The sequence below is a fragment of the Chelon labrosus genome, assembly GCF_963514085.1.
Source record: "Chelon labrosus genome assembly, chromosome: 22".
NCBI classification, from domain to species: domain Eukaryota; kingdom Metazoa; phylum Chordata; class Actinopteri; order Mugiliformes; family Mugilidae; genus Chelon; species Chelon labrosus.
Genome location: NC_140355.1, coordinates 9,177,807 through 9,204,838, shown reverse-complemented (window position 1 = coordinate 9,204,838; position 27,032 = coordinate 9,177,807). Strand labels below are relative to the sequence as shown.

The following is a 27,032-nucleotide window of genomic DNA, read 5'->3' as shown; positions in this document are numbered from 1 at the left end:
CGTGCTTCTGTGTGGGGTTAGCCAAGCTACCATTGATTCAAAGAGATTGTGTGATGGAGAGCTTGGTTTAGAAAATCTCCGCAGAGCAGTAACCTCCCCTGTCTGAAGCAAGCTGTCTCTCTCTCTCTCTCACACACAAACACTCAGAGGTGACTGATTTCACAATGCTTCTTTCTGCTTGTAGCATCTTATCATATAGATCAAACCACTATCACATGTTTGAAGGACGCATGGTTTCTAATACCAGGCTTTTAATGAAAAACTGACATTTTCTATAGATTTCAGCCTGGGCCTTATTTTCTAACAATTCCTATGAGTTCTAATTACCTACGCTGGGACCTGGGAAGGTGGCAGCATGACTAAAGAGGAGCAAGACGAGGCAAGAAACACGAGCATGAACACACTTGACACATGAATTTGGATTATCAGCAGTGTGCACATTCAGTTTTCTTGTCTGCTGGGAGATTATCACTAATAGTGTGATAATCATTTCCAGTTCCCCTCTCCAAATGAAATTGTTTCGATAAACTGGCTACGTGCCCTTGTTCAAGCCCGTGAGATTGCGAGATGTTGGCTCAAAATGAGGCCAAGTGCTGATAAACAGATCGTATGATCAGCTACTGTGTGGAAGCTGTTTGTGGATTATGCACTTAACGCTAAATTGCTTCCTTATCTTTGCCACCATCTCTCTTTGGGGGATGACATTTCATTTTATTTTTATATATACAAATATCTGTCTGTTTCTACGTCTGCTGGCGGGTTTTGTTATACGGCGGCCAGTTTTTCAACTGGTCACTTTCTTTCCATGTTTCAGTCCGTTACAGCTGTAGTCTGTTTCTTTGTCTCCATGTGTTCTCTCTTTTTTTTTGTTACTGTACGCTCTCCTCTTGTAAACCTTTCCACTGCGAGCGCTTGCCTTTGCAGCCTGTTCTTCCATTCTTGAATATCTGAGTTGCAGCATGATTGATTGGTTCTGCCTGGCCCATCTGGAAAGTCAAGCAGCGACGGTGCCACATGTCGACTACAGAAGATGACTAATATCTAAAAATGTGATGTTTTTGTATTCAGTTGCATTCCAACATGACTCAAACACATCTAACTGGTAACTGGTATTATCTCGCCACACGGGACACACACACACACACGGTGAGAGCGAGGCTGTGGGAGCAGGTACTGTGGCGGTGGCTGCTGAGCCACACCGGTTAATTAATGCCACTCGAGTGTGTAAAGAGAAGGGAGGCCAAAAAAAAAAAAAAACAGCGAACGAGGGACTTTTTAAACTTCATTTTACCTCGAAATAGGATAAAGCTATGAGTCTGCATTCTTTAGGTGGAGTTGCATCCGTAGCCTTGGGGTAGAGTATATGAACAAACATTTAAACAAACACAAAGTATAGGCAGGCACGTGTTTGCGCCTGTGCAGCATGAGGGCATTACTGCAGAGTGTACAGGTTCGGCTTCTGGTGCTCATTACGTGTTTGTGTGTGTGTGTGTGTGTGTGTGTGTAGCTAGACGAGACAGGCCTGACATGCCGCTGACTCTGATCTCCAAGTTAGAAGTATCTGAGCTGCTGAATATTTTTGGATTAGGTGACACTTTTTCCTCTGATACCTTTTGCTCAAAAAACACGGGCATGCATTATAGGTGCCTGCCAGCGTTCACAGCGACGTGGCTTGCATTCCCAATGAACAACGGTGACCATTATAGTTGAAAACACGGTTAAAGAACATCAGAGGGAAGGTGAGCAGCTACCAGTTGGAGCCTCCAAGCTGTCATGGCACCGTCATCTGTCTTCAAGCCTGGGCTCCTTTTCAATGACACTAAATAATTACGCACTCAGCCCACACAGTCACAAGACTGAAGAGTGAGCACTCAAAACAATCCAGCGGATACAAATTCATGCGACCAAGATTACCCAGTAAAGTTATTCATATTCTTTTTAATTTTTCTACAAAAATATTTTACATTAAAAAAACACAGCTCAAAATATACAGTCCACTTGGTGACGCAGTAAGTGCAGAACCTTTCCACTCAAATATATCAGTCTATAGGTAAATATATCTTTACAGCGAGAGTAAATTCAGGGACCATGATGGAGACTGGCCAGACACAGAAAGACTCTGCGAACCCGGCCAAAGCAATGTCAAATAAACAGGATAATGAACCTGGGTTTGGTACTAAATATACAACTAAAGGCATGTGCGAGGAATGTGGAGTGGAACGTGAGCAGCAGCGCCTCACTTTAGACTTTCGGCAAAGGCAACTGGTCCAAGCCCTTACTCCTCCGTGCATCTGTCAGCTCTCACAGAAAGAGTGAGAGCATTCATCCACTACAACAGAGATGAAAGTTGTGAAGTGAAGTGGATGTGTAATAATTATAACTATATGATGACTATTTCCCTCGTAACTACTTTTCAAAGAAGAAATAACTTTTCAAACGGAATGAACCTCTTTTCATCTCCAGCGTCTCAGGGCGGTGAAAAGCAAACCATCTACCGACATGCCTAGATAACACTTGAGGTAAATGTGAAAACTTTCAGAGTATTTCTGTAAAGCCACCTTATAATAAAAGCGTCCGCTGTAACTTAATAAAGGGTGAGTTGGTCTTTGCGCCAGCCTTGATTTCTGAATAAATGTAACTTTTGTTTATGTGAGGCTTTGCTGCTGTAAACCTGCTGCACACAAAGACAAAGAAATCCCTTCTGGTGCTCTCAGGATAATTTCCGTTCAGTAAAGTCTTTCCTTGTAGAGATGTGGCAGTTTAATTATTCAATAAAAAACTCTGTAAAGCATTGTACTGTAAGTGGGTTGGCGCCGTTGCCCACAAAATGACATGTAAAATAAATAACGGCAAACTCTGAGCAAAAAGATACAAAATTGTGTAATAAGAACAACATTTTCCAGTTGTCGCTTTGTCCACTGGCCCTCCAGCTGTGTCCCGTGCTTTAGCATCATAGCAGTTCAGAGCGGAGGGTCAGTATGAGCGTCCAGAGAGGGGGCAGCAGCCAAACCGGAGATGGAGAGAGGCGGGCGCCTAAGGGTGAGGCGGTGTCAGAGGTGCAGGAGCACACCTCGTAGCCGTTCTCTGCGTGGTCTGGGCGGAGGCGCACGTTGACTCTCGTCTCTGTGCTTTTGGGCTCCGTGTCCGGAGAGTCCGACTGCATCTCGGTGCAGAGCAGCCAGTCCTTTGCAATGAGGTGAGGGTATCCTGCCTCCGCCTCCATGTCGCTGCCCGGCACTCGCCAGTACTCCTTCCCCTTGAAGAAATAGGACGATCCTTTGGAGACAGAGGACAGGGGATTAGTGTGTCTATGAGGGCGCAACACAGAACCAGAAAGGCAGACTATACACTTTATAATTCATGGAAGGTACAGAAGGGTCTTTGCTCTCGTCTGGGATAAACAACAGGCACAGAGCACATAAAACATCACCGGCCTTAATTTCATGAATCAGTGAACCAGGATGCAAAGTGTTTATGTTTAGTAGTTTACATAGTTATTACCTCCCTCCACAGTACACCTGTTTGAGGCACAGTGAGAATAATTTGAGACATGGCGGGATTACAAAAGAAGCCCATCAGCTGGTGTGCATCACGGAAAATCACATCCTCACATTTAACATAACAGCTGCATTTCCCACTACACCCACATCAGCTCACATAGCGTGGACACGGGCATGCACACTCAAACCTTGTCACTGTCTAAACCTGGATATTGACAGCTACACTGACACACATTCATGTTATAAGCTACCATGTGTTGGTAAGCTGTTATTTCTTGGTGATTGTTAGGCTTTGTTGATGGTTGATCGAACAAGGGCAGATGATGGATGGATGACTTTAAGGCTGTATATCTTTCATACACTTGCGCAAAGTAGTTGAGTTGCAGTCAATAACTTTTCTGGCAATAGCTGCAAGACAGAGCACCCACTGCTCAGAGCGGGTAACTGAGCACCCGTAGTAGCGTGCACACACAATCCTTAAATTACTCTCCTCACTTAGACTGTGAGGCCTCATAAATACTGCAAGGCAAGCACAGATGCATGGAAGATTCTGCCTTAGTGGTGGCATTGCTTTTGTTGCAATAAGATGCCTCTTTGTAGAGTAAAAAGAGCAGAAAGTGAAACTGAGCAGAAATTCATACATAGAAGGGATTTGGGTACTTTCATAACGCCTCTTTGTGTGCGCTGGCCAATTTGGAACAAAGCAACGTCTCCTGGGCCTTCCTGACACCGTAATTGTTCTGTGTCACTTGATCGTTACTGATAGACCCGCTTCTGTGCCTGTCCTTTCACTACGGGGCACTTAAGTTAATTAGAGTCACCAAAATACCAAATGGGACCAGGCGCTCTGTGGTATCGGTGAAAATGCTAGCTTTGTTGTGTGCCGTTATGAAAAATATATTCAGGGTTCATCAGATGTGATGACAATGATGATAATAACATAAAAAGATTGAAGGCTTTTTTCTGATCAAATTAGAAAATAATCTACTACATGCATTGCTTGAAAAAAAATAAACTGAATAAGGGTTGTATAAGGTACTTCCACAGTCAGTGTACACCGATCATCCACAACATTAAAACCACTGTCAAGAGAAGTGAATAACATTGACCATTGGGTGACAATTCAATGTTCTGCTGTCATCCCCAGCAGGATGCAGCCTGACACAGGCACACACACAAAAACAGTTTAGGAACAACTCAAAAAACATGAAATGCAGCACAAGGTGTTGGCCTCAAAATTCACTAGATCCCAAACTGATCAAGTATCTGTGGGATGGACTGGAACAAGCTTGATCCACCAACATTCTGCTGCCAGACACCACAGGACACCCTCAGAAGGCCCATGTCCATTCTCTGATGAGTCACAACTGTTTTGGAGGCACAAGGGACACCTACACAATATTAGGAAGGTAGTTTTAATGTTATGCCTGATCGGTGTGTTATCTACTGTAGACAATGATTGGTACTCCCCCAGTTTAGAGAACCAGACAGGCGTACTGGCCAGGCAATTAACTGAACGGGGCCAGCAGCAAAACACACTTTAGTCACCTGAAACAAGACCAGCCTAAAATAAAATCAACGTTTATCACTTTACCTTGCTCTCAGACAGCTTTTCCCTATGGAAACTGCTGTGTCCCTCTCTTCAAAGCCACCAGACACAGTCGATAAAAGCAGTAATTTTACCACGCGGATCGGCGGAGTTCCTGGTGGCTTCTGCTGTGTGGCTTCGGTGCTGTGACACATCAATTTGGATCCAAACTAACTTGTTACCACACCAAAGTCACACAACTAAATAAACAAACAAAACAAATGAGGTGGGAACTCCTCTGTTGTGTTAGGTAAAATCACTGTTTTTGTCAATGGAGCCTGGTGGCTTTGAAGAGAGCTTAGAGCATTTTAGCAGCTTCTCCATACTGGACCACTGGGCCACCATCTAATGTGGGTAATACTCTCTGTATGGGTAAGTACTCCATCCATCCATCCATCCACCCATCCACCCATCCACCCATTCATCCATCCATCCATCCGTCCTTGTCTGCTTACCCATGATTGGGTCATGATGGCAACAGGCTAAGCAATGAATTCCAGATGTCCCTCTCGCTAGCAAGGCATTCCAGTTTTTCCCAGGGGAACCTCATTACAGCTGCCTGTAACCGCAATGCAGTTCCTTCAATCAGTTCCCAAAGTACATGACCACTGGTGAGGGTTGGAACGTAGGTCGACTGGTAAACCCAAAGCTTTGCCAGCTCCCTCTTCATCACAATGGGCGATACAAACTGCCCGTCCATCTCACGCTCTATTGTACCGCCACTTGCGAACAACACCCAAAAGATACTTTAACTACTTTGCTTGAGGCAGGAACTTTGCCACCAACCTGGATGGAACAAGCCACTGTTTTCTGGAGCACCATGGCCTCGAACTCGGAAGCGCTGTCCCTCATCCTAGCCGGTTCACACAGCTGCAAACCTTCCCTGAAAGTCACGGTCTGATGAAACCAGCGCAACCACATCATCTGCAAAAAGCATTATTTTTTAAGTTCCCATACCGGACACCCTCCTCAGCCTGGCAGGGCCTTGAGACCCCGTCCATATAACCTCACTTCAAAGAAACCAAGGTATCCCTTTAAACAGAGTTTTGAATTTCGTCAGTTTCCTGAACCTCTAAGCGACTGAATTTGTCACCTGGAAGATGACCACCTCGTCCAAGTCTATTCAGTTAATTCTCCATTCAGTGGTGACTTAGACAAATAAGCAAGTGAACAATACTGCGGCTCATTAGAGTCAAGAGATAAACAAGTGAAGAAGCTTGAGCACAGTGAAGGATGTTCTCTCGTTGTTAATGACCTATTAAGCTCACCAGAGGAGCTCCAAAGCCTATAACAGCATACCTCTAGAAAGAATAATCTTTGTGATCTCACAAAATATTTACAGTAAGTGAATCTTATTTCACAATATTGTATAGTGTAGGTGAGAGCTTCACATTCAACCAGGTGTTGTCAGAGGTAGCAAAGTGAAACGAGAGAGTATAAAAATGAAAGATGGAGGGACATTAAATCATTCAGCTGCTTTTCGAATGCTTTTCCTACAGTCAAGGATCAGTGCGCTGGGTGGAATATGTACCAAAGAATATGTGAGAAATATGTTCTACTATCACTTTATGGGTATAAAATAAACAGGCCATGAATTTGGGGTTGTGCATATAGCTCTTTCAGCTATGCAGAAAAAGAAGAACTAATATTTTTAAGGAAGCATTTTTTCAGCTCTGATATTAAATGTCATGCACAGATGCTGATCTTCAAAGCAGCTGTAAAAGGTAATACAGGTAGCTTGATGTTGACCATCTTGTGACAATGCAATGTTCTGCTGGGAAACTTTTGGACCTGGCATTCATGTGGATGTTACTTAGACATGTACCACCCACCTAGACCAGACCAGGCACCCCCACCCCATAGCAATTACACTCCTTGATGGCAGCAGCCATCCCCAGCAGGATGCAGCCTGACACAGGCACACACACAAAAAAACAGATTAGGAGCAACTCAAAAAACATGAAAAATAGCACAAGGAGTTGACCTGCCCTCCAAATTCACTAGATCCCAAACTGATCAAGCATCTGTGGGATGATGAGAGGGCCCTCCCCTCAACCCAAAACTAACAACATCCTCGTGCCAGACACCACAGGACATCATCAGAAGGCCCATGTCCATTCTCTGATGAACTCTCTGTTTTGGAGGCACAAGGGAGACCTACACAATATTAGGAAGGTGGTCACAATGTTATGCCTGATCGGTGTATACTCCATTTACATGCCACCAAACATAAATCCGAATGCAGCTTTTCAGACATGTGCAAAGTGTCATATCAGTGTCATATGTAGACAGAACTCATTCAATAGAGAGGAGGGGACAAAGACAGAGCCACATTTTCAACGGTGCTCCTTACAAAGATTCTGGCTTTGTTCATGTGGGCAGAAAGAATGTATTAATTCCAGAGGAACAATCAGATCAAACATTTACATTGCTAGTAGGCGCTTATGAATTCCTATTGAACCGAAGACTTACGACATCCCTCTTAATCCGACTGAAAATTCCTTCAGACTGGTCGCTAACAGACCGGTCTCTTCTGACTGAGGTGGTTACATGAGGCTTATTTTTCAGATTATTAGTGAAATAGTTAGTGTCCATGAGATGGTAGTCAATGCCATTTACTCTGGTGGTCCAAAATCCAGGCACTAAACCTTGACCGCGAATGTAGGTAAGGTTTGACAGGAAATAGCTAATTTCTAGGAATGAGTGTTGCTCTTAAAATAACGGTCTTTTGTGGTTTTTGTGTTTATATCTGGTAATAAGCACAGTTAAGATGCCTAAAATGCACCGCTTATGGCCATGTGGCGGACGCCTTGACCTCAGTTTAGGGAGCAGCTTGCCCATAGTTCCTTTCTTGTGCATGCTCATGAGAATCAAGCTGCAGCACGTTGGGACAAAAAGAAAGGGTGCTCTACAGTGCAGCGGCACACACCATACCTCCGAGCCCCATCAGTGAAGCTGCATTTCTCTCAGCCACACCCTAACTGTAAGACCAAGTTCCAACCCTCGAGCAGCTCTCTGAAGTCGTGAGGATTGATCATAATATCTGCATGTCCTCCCTCTCTGCGTCTAAAAACTCCCTCTGATCATCGCAAAGACACAAGAGGACACGCGCTCACAAAGTTGCTCTCCTTAGCCATCTGTCACTATTACTGGAAGACCAAGCTCGTAAGGCTGAATGCCACCGAACGTCTTCTTGAACTCGTTCTTTCTTTTCCACAGAGAGCAAAAGTCCTAGAGCTGTCAAAAGTTGGCGAATAACTTTCAGATCACCCAGTTCTGCCTAATGACCCCAGTTTTTCTTCGGCTTCTTTGCGTCAAAGTGAGTCACGGGCCGTGTTGAGAGAAGTAGCTGAAGATAGCGGGACCTTCTTGTTTCACTCAGTATTATAAGTTACGGAAACTTGTGGCTTTTATCCACGTCTCACATCATTTTCACGTTGATTTCCTTTATGAAAGTAAATAAAATAATAAAGAACATCTAAAATTCAGTTCTGCTCTGTAGTGTCCAGCAAACGTTTCTCAAACAGGAGGAAAAAGAAAGGGACTACTTTTAGCTGTGGATTAATACACTAGGGACTGTGTCGAAAGATACTGTAGTGCCCAGGTTCACGGTTCACGGCATTTATGTCTTTAAATAGTTAACAGTAATGAAGGTCTGTTTCTCAAAGAAACAAAGTATGCCAGACTTTGGTTACACAGACAATACTCTTCCACTTCATTGTTGATTGTCCTGTAGCTAATCTTTTAGGGATAAGGCTGACGACATGTAGCAACAAAACTACATTCTGTGGTTTCTTGCGTTTCTTCCAAATGTTGCTATTGTGGGAAAAAAATAAATGCCTTGGTTCAGTTTAAATTCACTCTGCTTTTGACAGATCTCACAAAGGCCATTCAGAGCAACTTTAAACCATTTCTTTCTTTCAATAAAAAAAAAAGACAGGAATCTCTTGAACTTTTTAAAAGAAGCTGTTATTTTGTCTCTACTGACGTACCACTACTCCAATTACGAACTGGTTTCTGAGAAATTCTTGTACGAGTTTAAAATAATATCTAAGCTTTTTTTTTTTTTTTTTTTTTTAACTGTGAAGTTAAAAGGCTCAACTGTTCCTTGGTACCATACTGATGTCAGCAATTACAATTATTATCATCATTACAGCTGCATTAATGTACCATTTTCCCTCTATAGCAACCATTATCAATGGCTTTACTGCCCTTTCCCTTTTCTCTATGACTTTTCCCATATGTGAGTGGAGTCATCTCTCTTTCTTACGTCTCCCCCTTTTCTTCCATTGCTTTAAATATCTTTGTCCTCATGTGTCCCAGTATTTCATTTTTATGGATTCCCGTTCTCTTGTGCTTTTCACACATTCCCCCCCCCCCATCTATTTTATTTTCATAACAATTGGTCACTGTATCTGCTCTTTCCTTCTTGCAGGCACTCGTTTCCCTCCGCGTGTCTGTTTCAACCTTTTTTCTCTCTCTATCCATTCTGAGCTGGTGAAACACACAGGGAGTAGGCTTTGATGTGGCTCCAGTTCCCAGGCCCCATGGTTGGTCTGTGTGCACTTGTCCGTATAGGTTTCCAAGTTTACCCTTCCACGCTCTGGGGTGATAATGACCAGGGGTGAAGCTGAGTGAAAACTGTCTGACCGGCCTCTTCTCACACATGTACCCACATGTGGGTGCTCTGATCCAAGAGCGTGGGGAGTTCTGAGTCTACAAAACACGACCCACTAAACACCTCACAGTCAAAGAGCCTCCTTGTATTCACATGCCCTGCAGGGAGGGACGGGGACACCCGTGCTCCCATCGAGCGCGACCTCAAATTTCTAAACTAAGCAGCTGGTTTTTCGAGGCTTTTTTAAAATCTTGACCGTCACCCCAATACGCCAAAGTACACGCCTACAAGAAAAGAACAGCTGCTGTTTCCCAAACAAATATGCGCTAAGCTATTTTACAACCCTCATTAACATGTACGCGATCAGATGACTGTAGATACGATGCTTTGATGGAAGCAGGTGTTGTGACCTTGACGCTCAGCTGGTACAGTGGAGCTCGCCCTGAGGCGTTTGAATGTGTTTGACCCAGTGAATGCAAAGCAGAGCGTTGGCAGGAAGGGTCCACAACAGCTCACTATTGACTCATTATAAAACAAATGCAAATGCACCTCTAATCTGAATAATGCAGCTATGCCAAAAAAAAATAAAAAATCATAGATGCAACCAAGGACTGCAATAATTAAATAAACTCTAGTGAAATTAAATGAAATAAAATGAAATGGAACAAAATGCCTCGCATAAATGGCGTATAATCTTAAATTTGAATATTCTCAGATGAAATGTCTTATCTAGGAAATACAGAAGTTGACTAAACCAATTAATAAATTAAATCAAGTCTTTTCATTTCAAACCACTTTTGACACGTAATCCAAACACGACAGAAATTAGACTGTGGCAAGTAAACCCCTGAACATGTTTCATTTGTTTCAGAAGGAACCGGAGAAAGGGAGCTAGTGGAATTAGGCTGACGTTGGCTGCCTGTAATACAGAAGTGTGCAAACTCCAAACAAGAGCACCACCTTATTTATGTGAGAACAAGGTACAACCCTATATTTAAACTCACATCAATATAATGTAAATTAAAAAGATATAAGAAATCACAGTCACGCTAAAACAACTCATGAGACGCTCAGGTCAGCACTCTTAAAGTAATAACGCTAGCATGAGTTCAGCGGATAAAACGTTTGGATTGATCACCGTCTTAAAGAGGTACGGAAAGTGCAGGACTTTAAGTACTTAGGGTAAACGGTCCAGAGCAACGGGAAGTGTGGAAAAGAGGTGAACAATCGTGTGCAGGCAGGATAGAACACGTGGAGAAAGTTTTACAGGACAGTGGTGAGACCGGCAGTGTTGTATGGTAAGGACAGGAGGAAGAGCTGGAGGAAGCAGAGCTGAAGATGTTGAGGTTTTCGGGAATGAGTACATTCGAGGGACAGCTCATGTGAGACGTTTCGGAGATAAAGTTAGAGAGGCCAGGTTGAGATGGTTCATGTACATGTTCAGAGGAGGGATAGTGAATATACTGGTGGAAGGATGCTGACGTTAGAGCTGCCAGGCAGGAGGAGGTTTATAGATGTAGAGAAGGAGGACATGAAGTTAGTTGGTGTGAGCGAAGAGGATACAGGGTATGGGGCGAGATGGAAGCAGATGATTTGCTGTGGCGACACCTGAAGGGAACAGCCGAAAGGAAAAAAAGAAGAAGAATGAGCTAAGTGGCACTAAACCAGAAGGACAAATATTGGCATTCTATCCAACAGCTGACCCTCAGAATGAAAAACGTCAACATGACGGCGATGCCACGGGAAAAGTCACTAGATCACAATTTCAGGATGATATACCCTCTGAGGAACACTTTGAGCCAATCCATAGACACTGTGACATTTCAAAGAATTTTACCTCTAGTGCTACTGGCAGGGATGACTGAATTCATTCCCCCTTCACTAAAGATATGTATGCTAAAGTTCATGGCATAGATAGGGCAAGAAAAGCTGAGGCTTCACCAAAGTTATGTCAGGGTTCTTTGTCTGGGAACCATGAATATGTATATAAACTGTCACTGAAATGCATTCACTGATGACTGCATCATATGAATCTGGACCAAAACGGTGTACCGAACGACTGACGTTGCCGACTCCAGGGTCATATCTGTGGCATGGCACAAAACTTCATCCCAGTCTTTAATCTGCATATTTGCTAACTTGTCTAATTACCCCATTCTTCTCTCATATTTCTCTCATAGTTTATCCCCATTTGAGGACCTCCCCTGAGTAGGATATTGCGCGGTCTTGCCTTAGGCGTTGGAAATACTAGAGCTACCAGCATCTGATGCTCTGCTGGAGTGTTACAACTCTATTTTTCTCAGAGAAATATAATCTTTTTTTCTCTCTGGATGAAACAGAGAGTGGTGATTCATCACTTATGCATTGAATGTTATCAATCAGTCCCTTTATAATCAATTTTTTTTAATCAAAACGGAAAAGGTCAGTGGCTTTTTTTTCTGTACATCTTTTCGCTCTGAATGGTTACGTTACAGTTTTGATCATTTATTTTGTGGAATATTGGAAGAATAGCTATGAGGTGTTATGATCACAAATGGATTTATTTCCGAGAAGTTACTTGGAGAAGTTCCCATGTTTATTCAATAATCTAATCATTGCCCAACAAAGTGTCATGATAAATTGTGATATGGCCACAAATGTAATCAATGATTCTTTTGTTTTATTTTTATTTATTTTTTTTGTTTTGGGACAATTACTTTTGCATTTGCTTGGGTGTAGGTAACAGACATATTTGGTCAGGTTGGTGGGGAAAAAAAATACGCTCTAGGTAAAATACACCCTTTCAAAGATGTCAATTGAAATTAAGTTGGGTCCAAGGACAGAAGTCAGTTTAATTTCTCATGAGGCCACGCTGCACCTTCACTTCACTTCGCGTCGCCATTGACTTCAGACTTTTATTGTAAAGCGCTTTGTAGAATCTGCTGTAAAGACTTGAATCTTATTTAAAAAAAATTCTAATACAAAAGTAAACAGTAGAGAAAGGCTTCAATATGTGCCCAATGATGTGTTGTCCGACTACGCCTACATGCAAAAGTGTTCTAATCATGCCTACTTCACACATTTACACGTTGTCAATTGTGTAATTGTATAACTTGTATTGACAAGTTGTTTATTTGAGAGTACTGACACTTCAGTGTCTAAAACAAAGCTTTACAATAATTGCAATCCACAGCTTCACCATCACACTTTGGTGGAAGAAAAAATAAGTGCATCGATCTCATGGAGAAGGTGTCAAAATGACATCTCAGCCATCTCAAGAAGTCAACTTTGCCACATCTGAGTTGTCTTGTGCACAACTGGTGAAGAGCAGACAGAGCTGGAACGGATTAGAGGGATTTCCTAAGGTTACTCACCATCAGACCACCTCATGGCATCATCCAGTTGTGACGGCAGCCCTTTCCAAAGCGTGCTGTCTTTAGGGTAGCCCATGTCCATACGTCTCAGGTGGTCGTCGTAGCGCCAGTAGTGGTTGTCCTTGAAGAAGTAGGTTTTGTCATTGTGGAGCCAAACAAAGGCTGCATCCACACCCTCCAAGGGAAGGCCAAAGTCGCTGATTGGCCGGGGGTAACCCTCTTCCACGATATTGTCTTTAAACACCCAGTATTTCAGACCTAAAGGAGGTGGACAGAGGTAATCTATTCTTTACACTGAATGAAAACGCAGACAATTGAGGTGGCTCATTTGAACAAATGAATATAGGTAAATGGAAATCACTCCAAATAAAAAATATTCATGTATATCTTGCTGCCTATTTAGAACCTTGAGTCTGAGTCACAGCTGAAGGTTAAAGCCCTGGTGGCGTCCATGGCAACAGGACGTTGAGACCTGTGCTACTTCCGGATGACGAAAGTCATTAACATCCAGAACAAAGAGCAGGCAGACGTATGGGCAGGTGTGGAGGAGGAAGCAGCATTTGGTGAGGAAGGGTTGTCAAAGAAGCAAGGACTAGATGAGGAGGTGAACTGGAGTGAAAGATCACCTGCTCCAACGTCTGGCAAAGCAAAGCTCCATCACATCAGGTCCTTGGTCCAAGGTGTTTTCGATGTCTTACCTCGTCCAGCAAACCCTCATGTCTGCGGCAGGCAAGAGGATGTCTAGAAGATCTCCTTAGCAGCTTCCTCTTGGTGAGCAGTGCTATAGCTGGCAGTAGCTGTGACCCTTATGAAGCTGAGGAGAAAGCAACTTGGTAGCTTTTCGAAGGCAGATTTGGCAAATGCTGCCGATCAACCGCATCTCTGTGGAGCCTGGCCAAGGTGTCTGATGATTTCACCACTGTCACATGCCACATCCCAAGAAAGATGCGAAGTGTCTTTGTTCATCTTGTATCGCTGACTAATCCCACATTTGATTTGATTTAAGCTATTAAATATAATAATACCAAAAATAAAGCCTAATTGTGATAGGAAGGAGGAGGAAAGAGACAATCCTGTAACTGACAAAACTTATAACACAAACGCTTTATAGATACCAAGACTAAATTCAAAGCTTAATTACATATTGGAAGGCAAAACTGTTTGTGATATTGTACCTTTGAAAAAGACTATTTTGTGGTCCCCGGGCCTCTCATACACTGCATCCACGCTGTCCAGATTGGTTGGCAGGCCTCTCCAGAAGCGATGGATTTGAGCAGGACGCAGAGACACCAGGTGCTTCTCTCTTGTTAGTCGCCAGAAGTACTTCCCTACGAGGAAGAAAGAGTTTGGAATTAGAAAAAGCACTGTTCAGGACTGTTGATATACGCAACAATCTGGACACAGTTAGGCAAATTGTACATACGGGAAGTAAATTACCAGTTAACATGTTTAGCATGTTTATGTAGAGGTTTTTATGAAGAGCACAGTGTCAAAGTTAGTTGGGTTGTTTGAGTAAGGTGTCTAAGTTTAACTGCAAATAATAAATTAAATCTATCTACAGGCTAATTTTTAAATTTGGTTCACAGAAGAGTGAAAAAAACAGTGGCTATCAGACAATTCACAAGACAGGAGAGACATGCATCACAAGAATCATCTCTTGTTCAAACATTTTGAAATGTGTGGCGATGATTTCATTTCTTACACACTGGTTAAAGCTTATAGTAAACTCTGCACCTCGGTCAGTAATAATTTACATTTAGTGCAAGTAAAAATTATAAAGATTTAAAAGGTCTTTAGGACTTCAGCACACTTTACCAACACTTCTACTGCTGAATGGTATGCAAGTCTGTCTCTTGTTTCCGTTGTCAGTGGGGGGCCAGAGGTCATTCTCCCAGAGGGCAAGGATGAAAGCCTGATGTAATTTTTGAACTGCAGTCTCTCAGCAGGTCTCAGCTGGAGTCCACAGCTACCTCCCTCTCTCTCGTTCCCTCTTCTCTCCTTCTTTAATTTAGCTCCTTCTCCACGTCTGCTCATTGAGAACATTTCTTGTTATTCTTCCCACACAGCTCTGTAGCTTTGCGTCTGTCTATCTGTCTGCCTGCCTGTCTGTCTATCGATCTGTCTTTCTTTCTGTCTGTCTGTCTGTCTGCCTGCCTTTTGTACCTTTGAAAAAGAAGGCCTCCCCTCGTATCTGGGCCACGGCATCAAAGTGACTGGTGCATCTGTCTGGGGCGTCTCGTGCCAGCCTGAGAGGGATGTGGAGAAAGTAGGAGGAGAAAACATTGTAAATACAAGGGGGAAAAAAAAACCTATTATGTAAAACTGGACATTTCTAACACTTTGTGTTTTTAGCTTCACTCTTTATAACACTGCAAAAGTGAAGACAGCGTGTCCACTCTTTTTTGCTTTTATTTACATACGTCCTGATCCTTTTACACATCTTTTCATACACCCATAGGTTGTTTATGCTTCTGCTGCCTCTGGGTGTCTGCGCATTTATCAGTGAAGCCAGGCTAAGCAACAGAGGCGAAGGCTGTCAGGCTGACGCGTTCATATCCACGGGTGCATTTATCACAGAGGTTTTTAAGTGATTTAAAGCACTGACGTGGTCTGCCTGTCAATGATGAAGCCGTCAGCGCCGTGGGTCTGAGAGTGTGAGCAAGCCAGGCCTTATATCACCAACAAAGGTCTCTATTCAGAGCTGTATTAACACCACACCACTGCGTAGTGGTCAGCATTGGCGCCCTTGTCAGGCTTAATCTAGCCTTTTCACGCATCATGACTTGATGAAGGCAGAGGGAAATGATTAATAAGGCCGGTGTAAGGCTTAAAACTGAGGAGCAAAAGTGTTTAAATATTCCACTGACTTCTCAGCACTGGCTTGGTGTTTATAGCTGTGCGCGCAAACAACTAGAATTGCAGACAATCCTAGTGGAAACCCTTTGGTAATTTTTTTATCTGCGGGACCTCTTGAGGGCTAATTTAAGGTTAGAGCTTGGTGGTTTGGGTGTGTGAGCGGGTGTATGTACATTCGAATGCATAAATGGACAAAAATTGGTCTAATTATCCTTGATATCCAGAAAAAAAAAAATACAGGCTGATAGCTGCCCAACTTTCTTCAGGGAATAACTTAATTAGACGGGCAGTCTCCCAAAATCCCTACCCGACTCTCGGCTAATTTGCTTTGTTGGGTTCTCACAGCTTCATACCGAGCTCCAAAAAACTCTTTTTATAATAAATGTTTAGTATTCCTGCATTGATTCACCACAGTGTGTCTCTATGGATGTGAGAAAAAAAAGTAATAACATTAAAAAAACAATCAAAATATAATGATGCTATCGTATGAAGAATCAGAAACACCATCAGAAAAACAGAAATCTTCCTATAATGGCCAAATGCGGTGCAATAAATGCAACAAATACAACAGTATGTGGGCTATGCACATATGTAGCTTATTTTGTTATGCTACTATAGTCTAATATAGTCGCAGACGTCAGTGAACGAATTGCAAGGATTTGTCCAGTGGTTATGACTGTTGCCTCGCAGCAAGAAGGCCGTGGCTCTTTTTCTGGGGTGTTTGCATGTCCTTTCTCTGCCTGCGTGAGTTTTCTCCAGGTCCTCCAAGTTCACCTTCGCCAGCTCAAACCATAAAACGAATCAAAGAGCTGCACCAGTTCTAATAAATGTGTCCTGAGTTGAATGCATATTTCCGTACAAGGTTATACTGTCCCATCAGATTTTTATTGACAGTCCTCTCTGCTGCACGCCGCTCTGCTGGCCGTAGCAGCACGGGCGGTGATTATGTTTACACGGACAATATTTCTTCAACCCTTTGAAATAATACCGATTAGAGATTCCAGCTGAAATGTTTACAGTGTTTACATGGTTATTATCATATTTTCCTATGAGAATAAATTCCTTCTGATCAGGCCAGACCGGTCTGTTCCAATTGAGACCGTTACATGAGGCATTTTTATTCCTCTTAGTCCAGATTATTCTGATTATTAGTGGTATATTAGTGTCTATATAAGTGCAGCACATGTCACTTTAAATATGATTTACAGACCGAACGAAGAATCCAAAACACTTCCTTGATCCTCAGAAATAGCGCCTAAGGCATTTGTATGCACCACACCAACAGCAGACTTATTTTCTTGCATTTGAAGGCTACAGGAAATATTTTTGTCTTCTACTTACAGCACAGTGGATCTGTTTTCAGGAAGGTCCAGCAGGACAGGAGGCTCAGCTGTCTGAGAGGGGTTGCCTGGTTGATTTGTGTGGGACACGGAGTCTCTGACACCTGGAGTGAAACCAAACGTCAGCCCAGTGGCATTTGCTATTTATTTTATAATATCATATCCTTCCTCTGTTTTATTTCTCTCAATTCTTTCCACTTCAACCCAAATCACATTCTCTCGTCTCCTTTTCCTGCACCACACTCCCTTGCCCGTCTCTTCCTCACACTTCTGTATCGGGTCATGGTGTGATAATGTCACAGGACATGATGAGGCCCAATTACCTCCATCAATGTTTGTATTAAATCAATAACCTTGCTCTACACAGCTCATCAACAGCTGCTTCCTGCTTGGGGACGCCTCTTTATCTTTATAAACGTCGATCTCCAGCATCGCACTGAGAGACATACTGTACATCTGTAATTACAGTAGAGGCTCATGAGTCATGGCCAGTAGAGGTAGGATGATTCTATGAATGCATAGAGTATGGCTTCGTACCATAGAATAGACAGAAAGAAGAGGGAGAAACATGTTGGAGACCACATTGCCACAGTATTACAATGCATCTGGAGGATAACTATTTTAGCTTGTATGCACCTCAGAATAAATAGAAGAATTTCTGCATTTATGAGCATTTTTATAACGTAAAGAAAAGAAAAGAAACTAATTTACTTTTTTTCCTTTTCCCTTTTTCACATGCAACACACACACACACACACACACACACATTGCTATTCCATACCATAGAGCTGCCAGACACGGACTTTGTCCTCATAGGGCAGATCATATTTCAGAGGGTCTCCCACAGGACCCTGGTAGTACGGCCTCATGATGGACTCCATGGCTGACGTGTGGACCAGGCCAATGGCATGACCGAACTCATGGACTGCAACTGCAAACAGATCCATCCCGTGGGAATCTAAAAGAGATGGGGAGAAAGATAATTAAACCACATAAAAAGCAGTCCACAGGTTACATGAAAACAGAAAAAAAAAGATACGCAAAGAGGTGACCTATAGCCTATTTTTTTGATTATATAAATCCCAGATACATTGGAACACAACTGCACAGAGCGAGATATCCTTTTTTAATGAAATTAGAAATGCTGTGACATTACATTAGATCCACTACTACGTTTGTCACAGTAAATCTGTGTAAAACAGTGCAAAAACATTGTAGTAACAGATTTTCTTTCTAATATGTGACAACAATTTTTCTTTTCCCTCTGTTTTATGTCACTGTAAGTGGAATAATTTTTCGACTATCTGAGAAAGATGAAGAGGAGACTTTGATGGGCATTTTTTAATAGTTAATAGACTAAATAACTAATATATTGAGCAAAAAAAAGTTAATGAGCAGATTCAGTGATAATAAAATCTAATGCAGAATCATAGCAGGTCATGCACAACCTCACAGAGTGCCGCAAAATGTGTAGAACTAGTTTTATGGCCGCAGCTCCAGGCCTGGGTCAGTAAATTGGAGGTGGCTGTGGCCAGTTGTCTAGTTTGACTGGTCAAATGTGTTTAAATTTGTTTAAAGTTTGAAGTATGAAGGTGTCTTTGGAAAGAGCCACAGCCAGAGTCAAAACTGTGACCTTTTTGGTCACTCTAAGTCGGAGCCTTACTTTGACCCTATTTAGGTATTTTACACCTCATCTGCTTGTGGCGCAAATTAAGAGGCACAGACAACTCGGAAAGCTTTGAGTGCTCTAAGGCGTGTGGTGTTGTGAGATAACGGTGGAAATACTGTCTGAGTCCCTGAGCCGCCAATCAAAATCTGAGTGCGGAAAGACACCTGAAGAGGCTGTAGGCTATTAAAGCACATTTCGATCGGTGTTCAGCTAAAACATGAAAAGAAAAGAGAACTCCTTGTCTGAGTCTGTGAAGCCAGACAAAACCTGGGACTTAGAGGTTTAGATTTGCAAAAATATGGAGATCTAGCGTGTCAAACCAAGCTAGCTTAGAGTTCCTTGGTGATTGGGTTTCATTCAGTCAACCCAAGGTTGGCCTCAGTTTGGGACAGGCGCTCGAGCTTACAGTATTCACCTGGGATATTCAAGAGGCAAATGCCAACTCTAATCTACAGAAGCACACGGTGCAGGTTAACAAAGGAAAAAATAGAGAGAGAGAGAACAGGGGCTCAGAGCAGTATGTACCATGTCATCATATTTAGGGTCCATGGGAGGCTGACAGAATAGAAGTAACGCCTGCAGACGAAGTCGGAGCGGGGAGAATTGTGCAGATAAACCAGATTCATTTAGGAAGTGTTGGGCCTGGTACTAAGGCACTCAGTATTGGGGTTTGGCTATCATGAATAATTAATAATTATCAAAAATAATTATTTATTATTAAATAATTGGATCTGAATTACTAGATCACCTCGGGGCACCACCCTTCTAGGAAGGGAAAAGATAGCCAATTAATCAAAACAGTCTCATAAATTATACTAAATTGTCAATATAGATTTCTGATTAATAATTAACTTAATAACTATAACCAAAATTACCACGTTAACAACTAGTTACAGTTGAAGGAATTTGGAGTTCTTGGCAGTGTAGAGGTTGGCAATATTCACTCTTGTGCAATATTAAACAGACAGGTATGTTTAAAAGACATTTATTAACAAGAATAAAATTAAACATACAAGCTAACTACAGTGTACTCAATACAGGTGTGTGTGTGTGTGTGTGTGTGTGTGTGAGCCAAAATGGCCGCTGGTTGTGGGTGTGTCAAGATGGCCGCCAGTTGTGGGCGTACCAAGATGGCCGCCGGTTGTGGGTGTGCCAAGATGGCCGCCGGTTGTGGGTGTGCCAAGATGGCCGCTGGGCCTTGAGGTCTTGAACACAGACAATGGCTGCTGAGTGGGGACACTCAGACCATGTGCTGGCCAGTAGATATGTGGAATGTGATAAGGGTTTTATGAGGTGCCAGGTTAGAGGAAGAGAGGTTAGTTAAGCATGCAAGACCCTGAGTCTATGTGTTGCACATTTTAAACTAACATCAAACCACTATACTATAAACAACTCAATAAACACAAATATCACATTCAATCAAAGTTCTATGCATAGCTTAGCTTAGCTTGACTAGGCCCAGGTCATACTACCAGTTGGTGGAAAGTCCATTTCTGGTGTGTTGCTCCTTAAGCTGGCTGATGGAAGGGCCGAGCTGGGAAAAGTTGAAGTCCTTGCTGTGTTTTCCTGATAGCAAACGTTGGAGGGAAACCGGCCGCTCCTTGAAGTCCTTTGAAGTGGCTGGTTAGCAGCTCGGTGCCAACTAGCCGTGTGGCTCCTGTCCTTTGAGAGTTTAGCCTGCAAAACCTTTGGTTTGTTGGCTAAAGAGCTGGTGTAGATTCCTCAGCAGGAACTCGCTTCGCTGCTGTATGGAGAACAGGCCTGCAAGTAGTTGCTTTTTGTTAGCAGACTACCTGGCGCCCAGCTGCAGCTTAGCAGCTGGGGGTCTCCACCGGGGAGGTGTGGAGTGGAGGAGAAGAGGTAAGAGAATAAGAGAGTAAGAGAGAGAACACTGGCAAAACAGCGCATTTTATATGACTTGATGACCTCAGAGGTCACATGCCACTGTCAGCCAGTGAACTGCTTGGTCAGTTTCACACCTGGAGGATTGTGGGAATCTGGTGCTTCCAGGGCTTCCCTTTGTCTCCAAGACAAAGGCAGCCATGTGGTTAACTTGATTATGCGTGGTGAGCATCCATAGCTCAACACCAGGTTCAGATCCCAACATTCCCCCCTTTGGTCTCACGATCTCACTCGATGTGTGGTCGTGAGAGCACAAGTGTCCGTGTATAATCCAAGTTGGAAAAGTTCATTCATAGTAATGACGTCTGGGCAGTCTGTTAACCAACTGGGCTGTGGTAAATGCTAACTATCTTAGCTAAGCAAAACAAAATCATCAGGTGACAAAACTGAAATACACATAAGCACATTGACAGTTACTAACAGTGTTAGTGAGGAAAAGAAGAATGTCAGTGATGTAAATTGTTAGGGTAAGATGCAGAAAGAGAGTGGCACCTACAATGATAAAACCATTTCCAAATGTCCAAGAGTTTTGTGGTTTACTCATTGGATCCTATTAGAATAATCATTATTCAATGCAGTACTCGGTCTGATCTTAACAGAAATAACAATTTTGTCCTTCATGCAGATGTTGCTGCGGAAGGATGTCATCACATTTTAAAATCTTGGTTGTCAATGGCTGTATCATTGTCTAAATGTGTCCTAAAATTTGTGTTGAATAAGGACATGTATAAATTGCAAAATACTACCAAGGAGTTGGTTCAGGTGTAATTGCAAAGTTAGACAGTGGGTCTGGGTCCAACCAGAATTTAGGCTTTTCTCAGCTAATAGTGGCAGGTGTGACTATTAGTGAGTTGAAAACTATGGAGTTTGCTGCTGTTGCTGACAAATCACAAGTTTGCCTACTTAACTGCAAAGGAAGTAAAGTACTTTGTACATACTAGCAGTACAGGGATGGACTGTTATCACTGTGAAGAAGGAACTCTGAATCTGAGGTGCCTTAAGTTTTTCCGAACTCGTGGCTCAGGGCTGTAACGCTCCGTGTAGCCAGAGGCACAGAGGTATTCAGAGGCATTGTCACTGTCTGCTGAATTATGATCATCTAAACTGCACTCAGAGATGCTGCGATCATCATCTGAGCAGTCTATTGGCTGATCATACTGCTGGGCCATAATTTCGGAGTAAGGCTTTCTACAGCTTCGACTGTGTGAATGTCTATCTCGGGGAAGTTGGCGGACATGGCGGCTACGCTCAGTGTCCCTGTGTGGCCCTTTATCACCCCCCTTTGGTCTGTTGTGAGGGTGATGTTTAAAGGTGGCAGATCGGGATGATGCCTTGGTGGTTGAGCTGGAGGGCTCAACTGTCTTCCCTCTTGTTTTGGAAGTGACAACAGTTTCCCAAGCCACCTGTGTCATCTTCCTGATGTCCTGCATCGAGGGGTCACCTTGGCGTGTCATGAGTACAACGTGAGTGCGTACACATGGGTGAAGGTTCTGCAAGAATAAAGACTTGAAGGTGGAGTTCTCTTCTAAGCCTGGTGCATTCTTGCCCTGAAAGTACACATGTCTCAAACGTTTGTAATAATCTCTAGGATGCTCATGACGGGTATGTTTAATTTGGAGGGCTGCAACCATTGAGTCAATCTCATCAGCAGTAGAAGAGAATTCTTCTAGTAGTGCTTGACGGAGCTCTGTGTAGTCATCTCTGACTGAGGGAGGTTGTGACTGGATAAACTTATGGACAGCTTTAGAGCTTGTTTTCCATACAAGTTTAACCTTCTCCCTTTGGGTTGCATGGGGCAAATCAATTAGGGCGTGGTCTAAATCCCTAACGTAATTGTCAACGTTATGATCACAGCTGTCTGGATCAAAATGTTCAATGTCCTTAGCAAGGAACTCAAGCACTTCAAAGCGGGGACACTGTGGTGTCCGGGCAGGTGCATCACATGCAACAGTCGTCTCTGGTGGAAAGGCGGGGGCTGGGCAAACCTGTGGTGTTGTAGTCCCCCCTTCGGAGAGATGGGCACGGATGGAAGTGTCATGCATCATAGACTGAAAAGAAGATTGGGTAGAATATCTTCTGGAGGATAAACTACAAATCTCTTCACGGTCTATGTCAGTGAGATGGGACGTCAGGTAACCGTTACCTCGGTCTCTCAAAGGAGGTTGAGGAGCTGACTCCATTCCCAGGAACTTAGGGTCGGCTGGAAATTGTTCCCATCTTCTAACTGGAGGGGGCGTTAACCTTTCACTAGAGGAGGAGTGTGAATCGGAGTAACCAGAATCACAATGGCTTAACAACTGTGGTGGGGAAAGACAACCTGATTTAAGCCTTAACAATTCTTCTTTGTGAGCACAAAGATCCGACTCTGCCGAGTGCAGGTCTGATAAGTAGCGCATAGCTTTCTTATTGGCCATTTGTACCTCATGGAGGAGACAAGCCGTTTGCGCTTTAAGGGACTCTACCTCCTTTTCTAAGGCTCCTTTGCTCTGAGAGGCAAGGCTGGATTGCCTGTGGAAGTTCAGAAGCAAACATCTTAACAATGGGCCCTTGGATGCAGTCTGTGCATCACACCTGTCCTTCAGTAGAGAATCTATCTCATCCCTGCACTCACTGAAATTCAACTTGTTAATGAATTCAGGGTAGCCTGGATTTAGGCTCTGTGCAAGGGAAGAAATGAATTGCTCTACACAGGGGTTCTCCATTGTTATGTGGGATGGAGGTGTCAAAAACAACAACAACAAAGCAATGGGGTTAGCAATGCTATGCTAAGTAGCTATGTAGCTTCTAAGAGAGAGGCTAGAAAGGTAGCTATGGCACCATCTAGTGGTTCTAGTGGGCACAACAAATTTGGTAACAGTAAATGCAAATTTACTCACCAAAACTCAACATGCAATAACTGAAATGCAGGGCAGTAACAGTTAGAGGCGTGATTCTTAAAGTTAACTTAGACTGGAATGCATGGCAGTAACAGCTAAATATATAACTTTGTTTCACAGGGCTGGTAGCACACTGTGGCTCTATCTCAGACTCCTTATCTTACTTAGGCTGAAATGCATGGCAGTAACAGCTGGCACAAGTTCTTTCACACAGGGCCGGTGGCACGCTGTGGTTTAATTCAACAGGGGAACACTTAAATTAACAGGAAACAGCTTGACTGGATTGCATGAATACGTGGTATTCGAATGCAGAAATTCTTACGATTGAGAAAAGTAGGTTCAACTTGTATTAGCTAGCAGCAAAAGCAACTCTTAATGTAGCACAATGGGACTTAAGACGGTAGTTATTAATAACGAATTATTAATTATTGATCAATTTATGAATTTCATAAATTATCACCACACTGCACCTGTTCGTAAGTACAACTGGATATCTACTCCTGTGGTAGACTAGTGGGATTGAACGTTAAGACTTCTGGCAAGTCTAAAAGTTGTTCAAAAATATTTTTGGCTTTGGCCAAAATTATGCTGAAATTAATATTGCACAATTATGAATAATTGCCAACAGTACTCTGCCTCACACGGGGCACCATTTGTTGGGCCTGGTACTAAGGCACTCAGTATTGGGGTTTGGCTATCATGAATAATTAATAATTATCAAAAATAATTATTTATTATTAAATAATTGGATCTGAATTACTAGATCACCTCGGGGCACCACCCTTCTAGGAAGGGAAAAGATAGCCAATTAATCAAAACAGTCTCATAAATTATACTAAATTGTCAATATAGATTTCTGATTAATAATTAACTTAATAACTATAACCAAAATTACCACGTTAACAACTAGTTACAGTTGAAGGAATTTGGAGTTCTTGGCAGTGTAGAGGTTGGCAATATTCACTCTTGTGCAATATTAAACAGACAGGTATGTTTAAAAGACATTTATTAACAAGAATAAAATTAAACATACAAGCTAACTACAGTGTACTCAATACAGGTGTGTGTGTGTGTGTGTGTGTGTGTGTGAGCCAAAATGGCCGCTGGTTGTGGGTGTGTCAAGATGGCCGCCAGTTGTGGGCGTACCAAGATGGCCGCCGGTTGTGGGTGTGCCAAGATGGCCGCCGGTTGTGGGTGTGCCAAGATGGCCGCTGGGCCTTGAGGTCTTGAACACAGACAATGGCTGCTGAGTGGGGACACTCAGACCATGTGCTGGCCAGTAGATATGTGGAATGTGATAAGGGTTTTATGAGGTGCCAGGTTAGAGGAAGAGAGGTTAGTTAAGCATGCAAGACCCTGAGTCTATGTGTTGCACATTTTAAACTAACATCAAACCACTATACTATAAACAACTCAATAAACACAAATATCACATTCAATCAAAGTTCTATGCATAGCTTAGCTTAGCTTGACTAGGCCCAGGTCATACTACCAGTTGGTGGAAAGTCCATTTCTGGTGTGTTGCTCCTTAAGCTGGCTGATGGAAGGGCCGAGCTGGGAAAAGTTGAAGTCCTTGCTGTGTTTTCCTGATAGCAAACGTTGGAGGGAAACCGGCCGCTCCTTGAAGTCCTTTGAAGTGGCTGGTTAGCAGCTCGGTGCCAACTAGCCGTGTGGCTCCTGTCCTTTGAGAGTTTAGCCTGCAAAACCTTTGGTTTGTTGGCTAAAGAGCTGGTGTAGATTCCTCAGCAGGAACTCGCTTCGCTGCTGTATGGAGAACAGGCCTGCAAGTAGTTGCTTTTTGTTAGCAGACTACCTGGCGCCCAGCTGCAGCTTAGCAGCTGGGGGTCTCCACCGGGGAGGTGTGGAGTGGAGGAGAAGAGGTAAGAGAATAAGAGAGTAAGAGAGAGAACACTGGCAAAACAGCGCATTTTATATGACTTGATGACCTCAGAGGTCACATGCCACTGTCAGCCAGTGAACTGCTTGGTCAGTTTCACACCTGGAGGATTGTGGGAATCTGGTGCTTCCAGGGCTTCCCTTTGTCTCCAAGACAAAGGCAGCCATGTGGTTAACTTGATTATGCGTGGTGAGCATCCATAGCTCAACACCAGGTTCAGATCCCAACAGAAGGCAGGGAGCGATAGAGAGACAGAGGAGACTTTAGTGTAGCACTGCAGACTGTGGAATTCTTAAGGGTTCAGTCTTTGTTCATCCGGATTCATCAACGACCCATTAAGTAGCCTTTTATCAACTCAAACGCTTTCATTGCATGGCGCTGAGAATAGAGTTTAAGAGCTTCATTCATTAGGCCTCTAAATCATTCCTGATGGCTGCTCCTCCACTCCTTAAACTCTAGCATCACAGCTGCTTTGATGGGTCAAGAAGACATATGAAAGACTTCTGACTGGCTACCTTTAAGTCACACTCTTTCCTGGATGCCCTGGAGTTGGCCTACAGCATGTTTCTGAACAATACAGTGAGTGTGAGTAACGCTGACAGATACTGAAGACAGAGAGTGTTTGTGGTGAGAGCATTTCCACACGTACAATGTGAAGGGAACTCAAGGGATTGGGACTGAACAGCTGTGTAGCCTTAAGAAAACCACTAATCAGTGAGTGCTATGATCTGGGGCTGCTGCAGTTGGTCAAATAATAGCACTGGCTAAATGTAGTTTTATGAGTGGGTGGTGAATCACACCATAGCAATGACACTCCTTGATGGCAGCAGCCATCCCCAGCAGGATTCAGCCTGACACAGGCACACACATAAAAACGGTTGAGGAACAACTCAAAAAACATGAAAAACAGCACAAGGTGTTGACCTGGCCTCTAAATTCCCTAGATCCCAAACTGATCAAGTATCTGTGGGATGTAATGGAACAAGCCTGATTCACAGAGGCCCCTCCCCTCAACCCACAGGACACAAAGGCCCACATACACAATATTAGGTAGGTGGTCATAATGTTATGGTTGATCAGTGTGTATGATAATCCAGCAAAAAAGCATCTACAGTGTTATCATTTCCTATGTTGTTATTATTGTGGAAAGTAAATCTGCCCACATACAACTCTTATTAGAACAGCATTTTATCGAGTGTCAGGTCAGTCTTTATGGGATCTATATTACGGTTAGGTCTGGAACAATGTGTTACCTTGCTAGCTGGCAGGTTATGACAGTGTGTTCCACCTCTTTTAATGACCTGCATGCAACCAAAACCATCTCAAGCATGACTGGTCCATACTTTTCGGACTAAAGATAATCTACTAGAAAGGTTATGGTACCAAGTCCCTTGCCAATTATTATATTCTGCCGAAATCTCTTAAAAGAGATT

The 27,032-nt window shown here is 43.1% G+C and overlaps 1 protein-coding gene across 1 annotated transcript in view; it reads right to left on the bottom strand.

The window, feature by feature from the left end:
- Window positions 1-1,920: 1,920 nt before the first annotated feature.
- LOC311507937 (matrix metalloproteinase-17-like) overlaps window positions 1,921-27,032 on the bottom strand; it is an 81,179-nt gene continuing 56,067 nt past the window's right edge. Inside the window, exons 5-10 of the mRNA XM_084572482.1 lie at window positions 18,037-18,213; window positions 17,257-17,359; window positions 15,223-15,305; window positions 14,235-14,387; window positions 13,060-13,317; window positions 1,921-3,276 (exon numbers count right to left, since the gene is read on the bottom strand). Coding sequence (XP_084428608.1) covers window positions 2,951-3,276; window positions 13,060-13,317; window positions 14,235-14,387; window positions 15,223-15,305; window positions 17,257-17,359; window positions 18,037-18,213 — 1,100 coding nt within the window. The 3' untranslated portion in view covers window positions 1,921-2,950. The remainder of the gene's footprint in view (window positions 3,277-13,059; window positions 13,318-14,234; window positions 14,388-15,222; window positions 15,306-17,256; window positions 17,360-18,036; window positions 18,214-27,032) is intronic.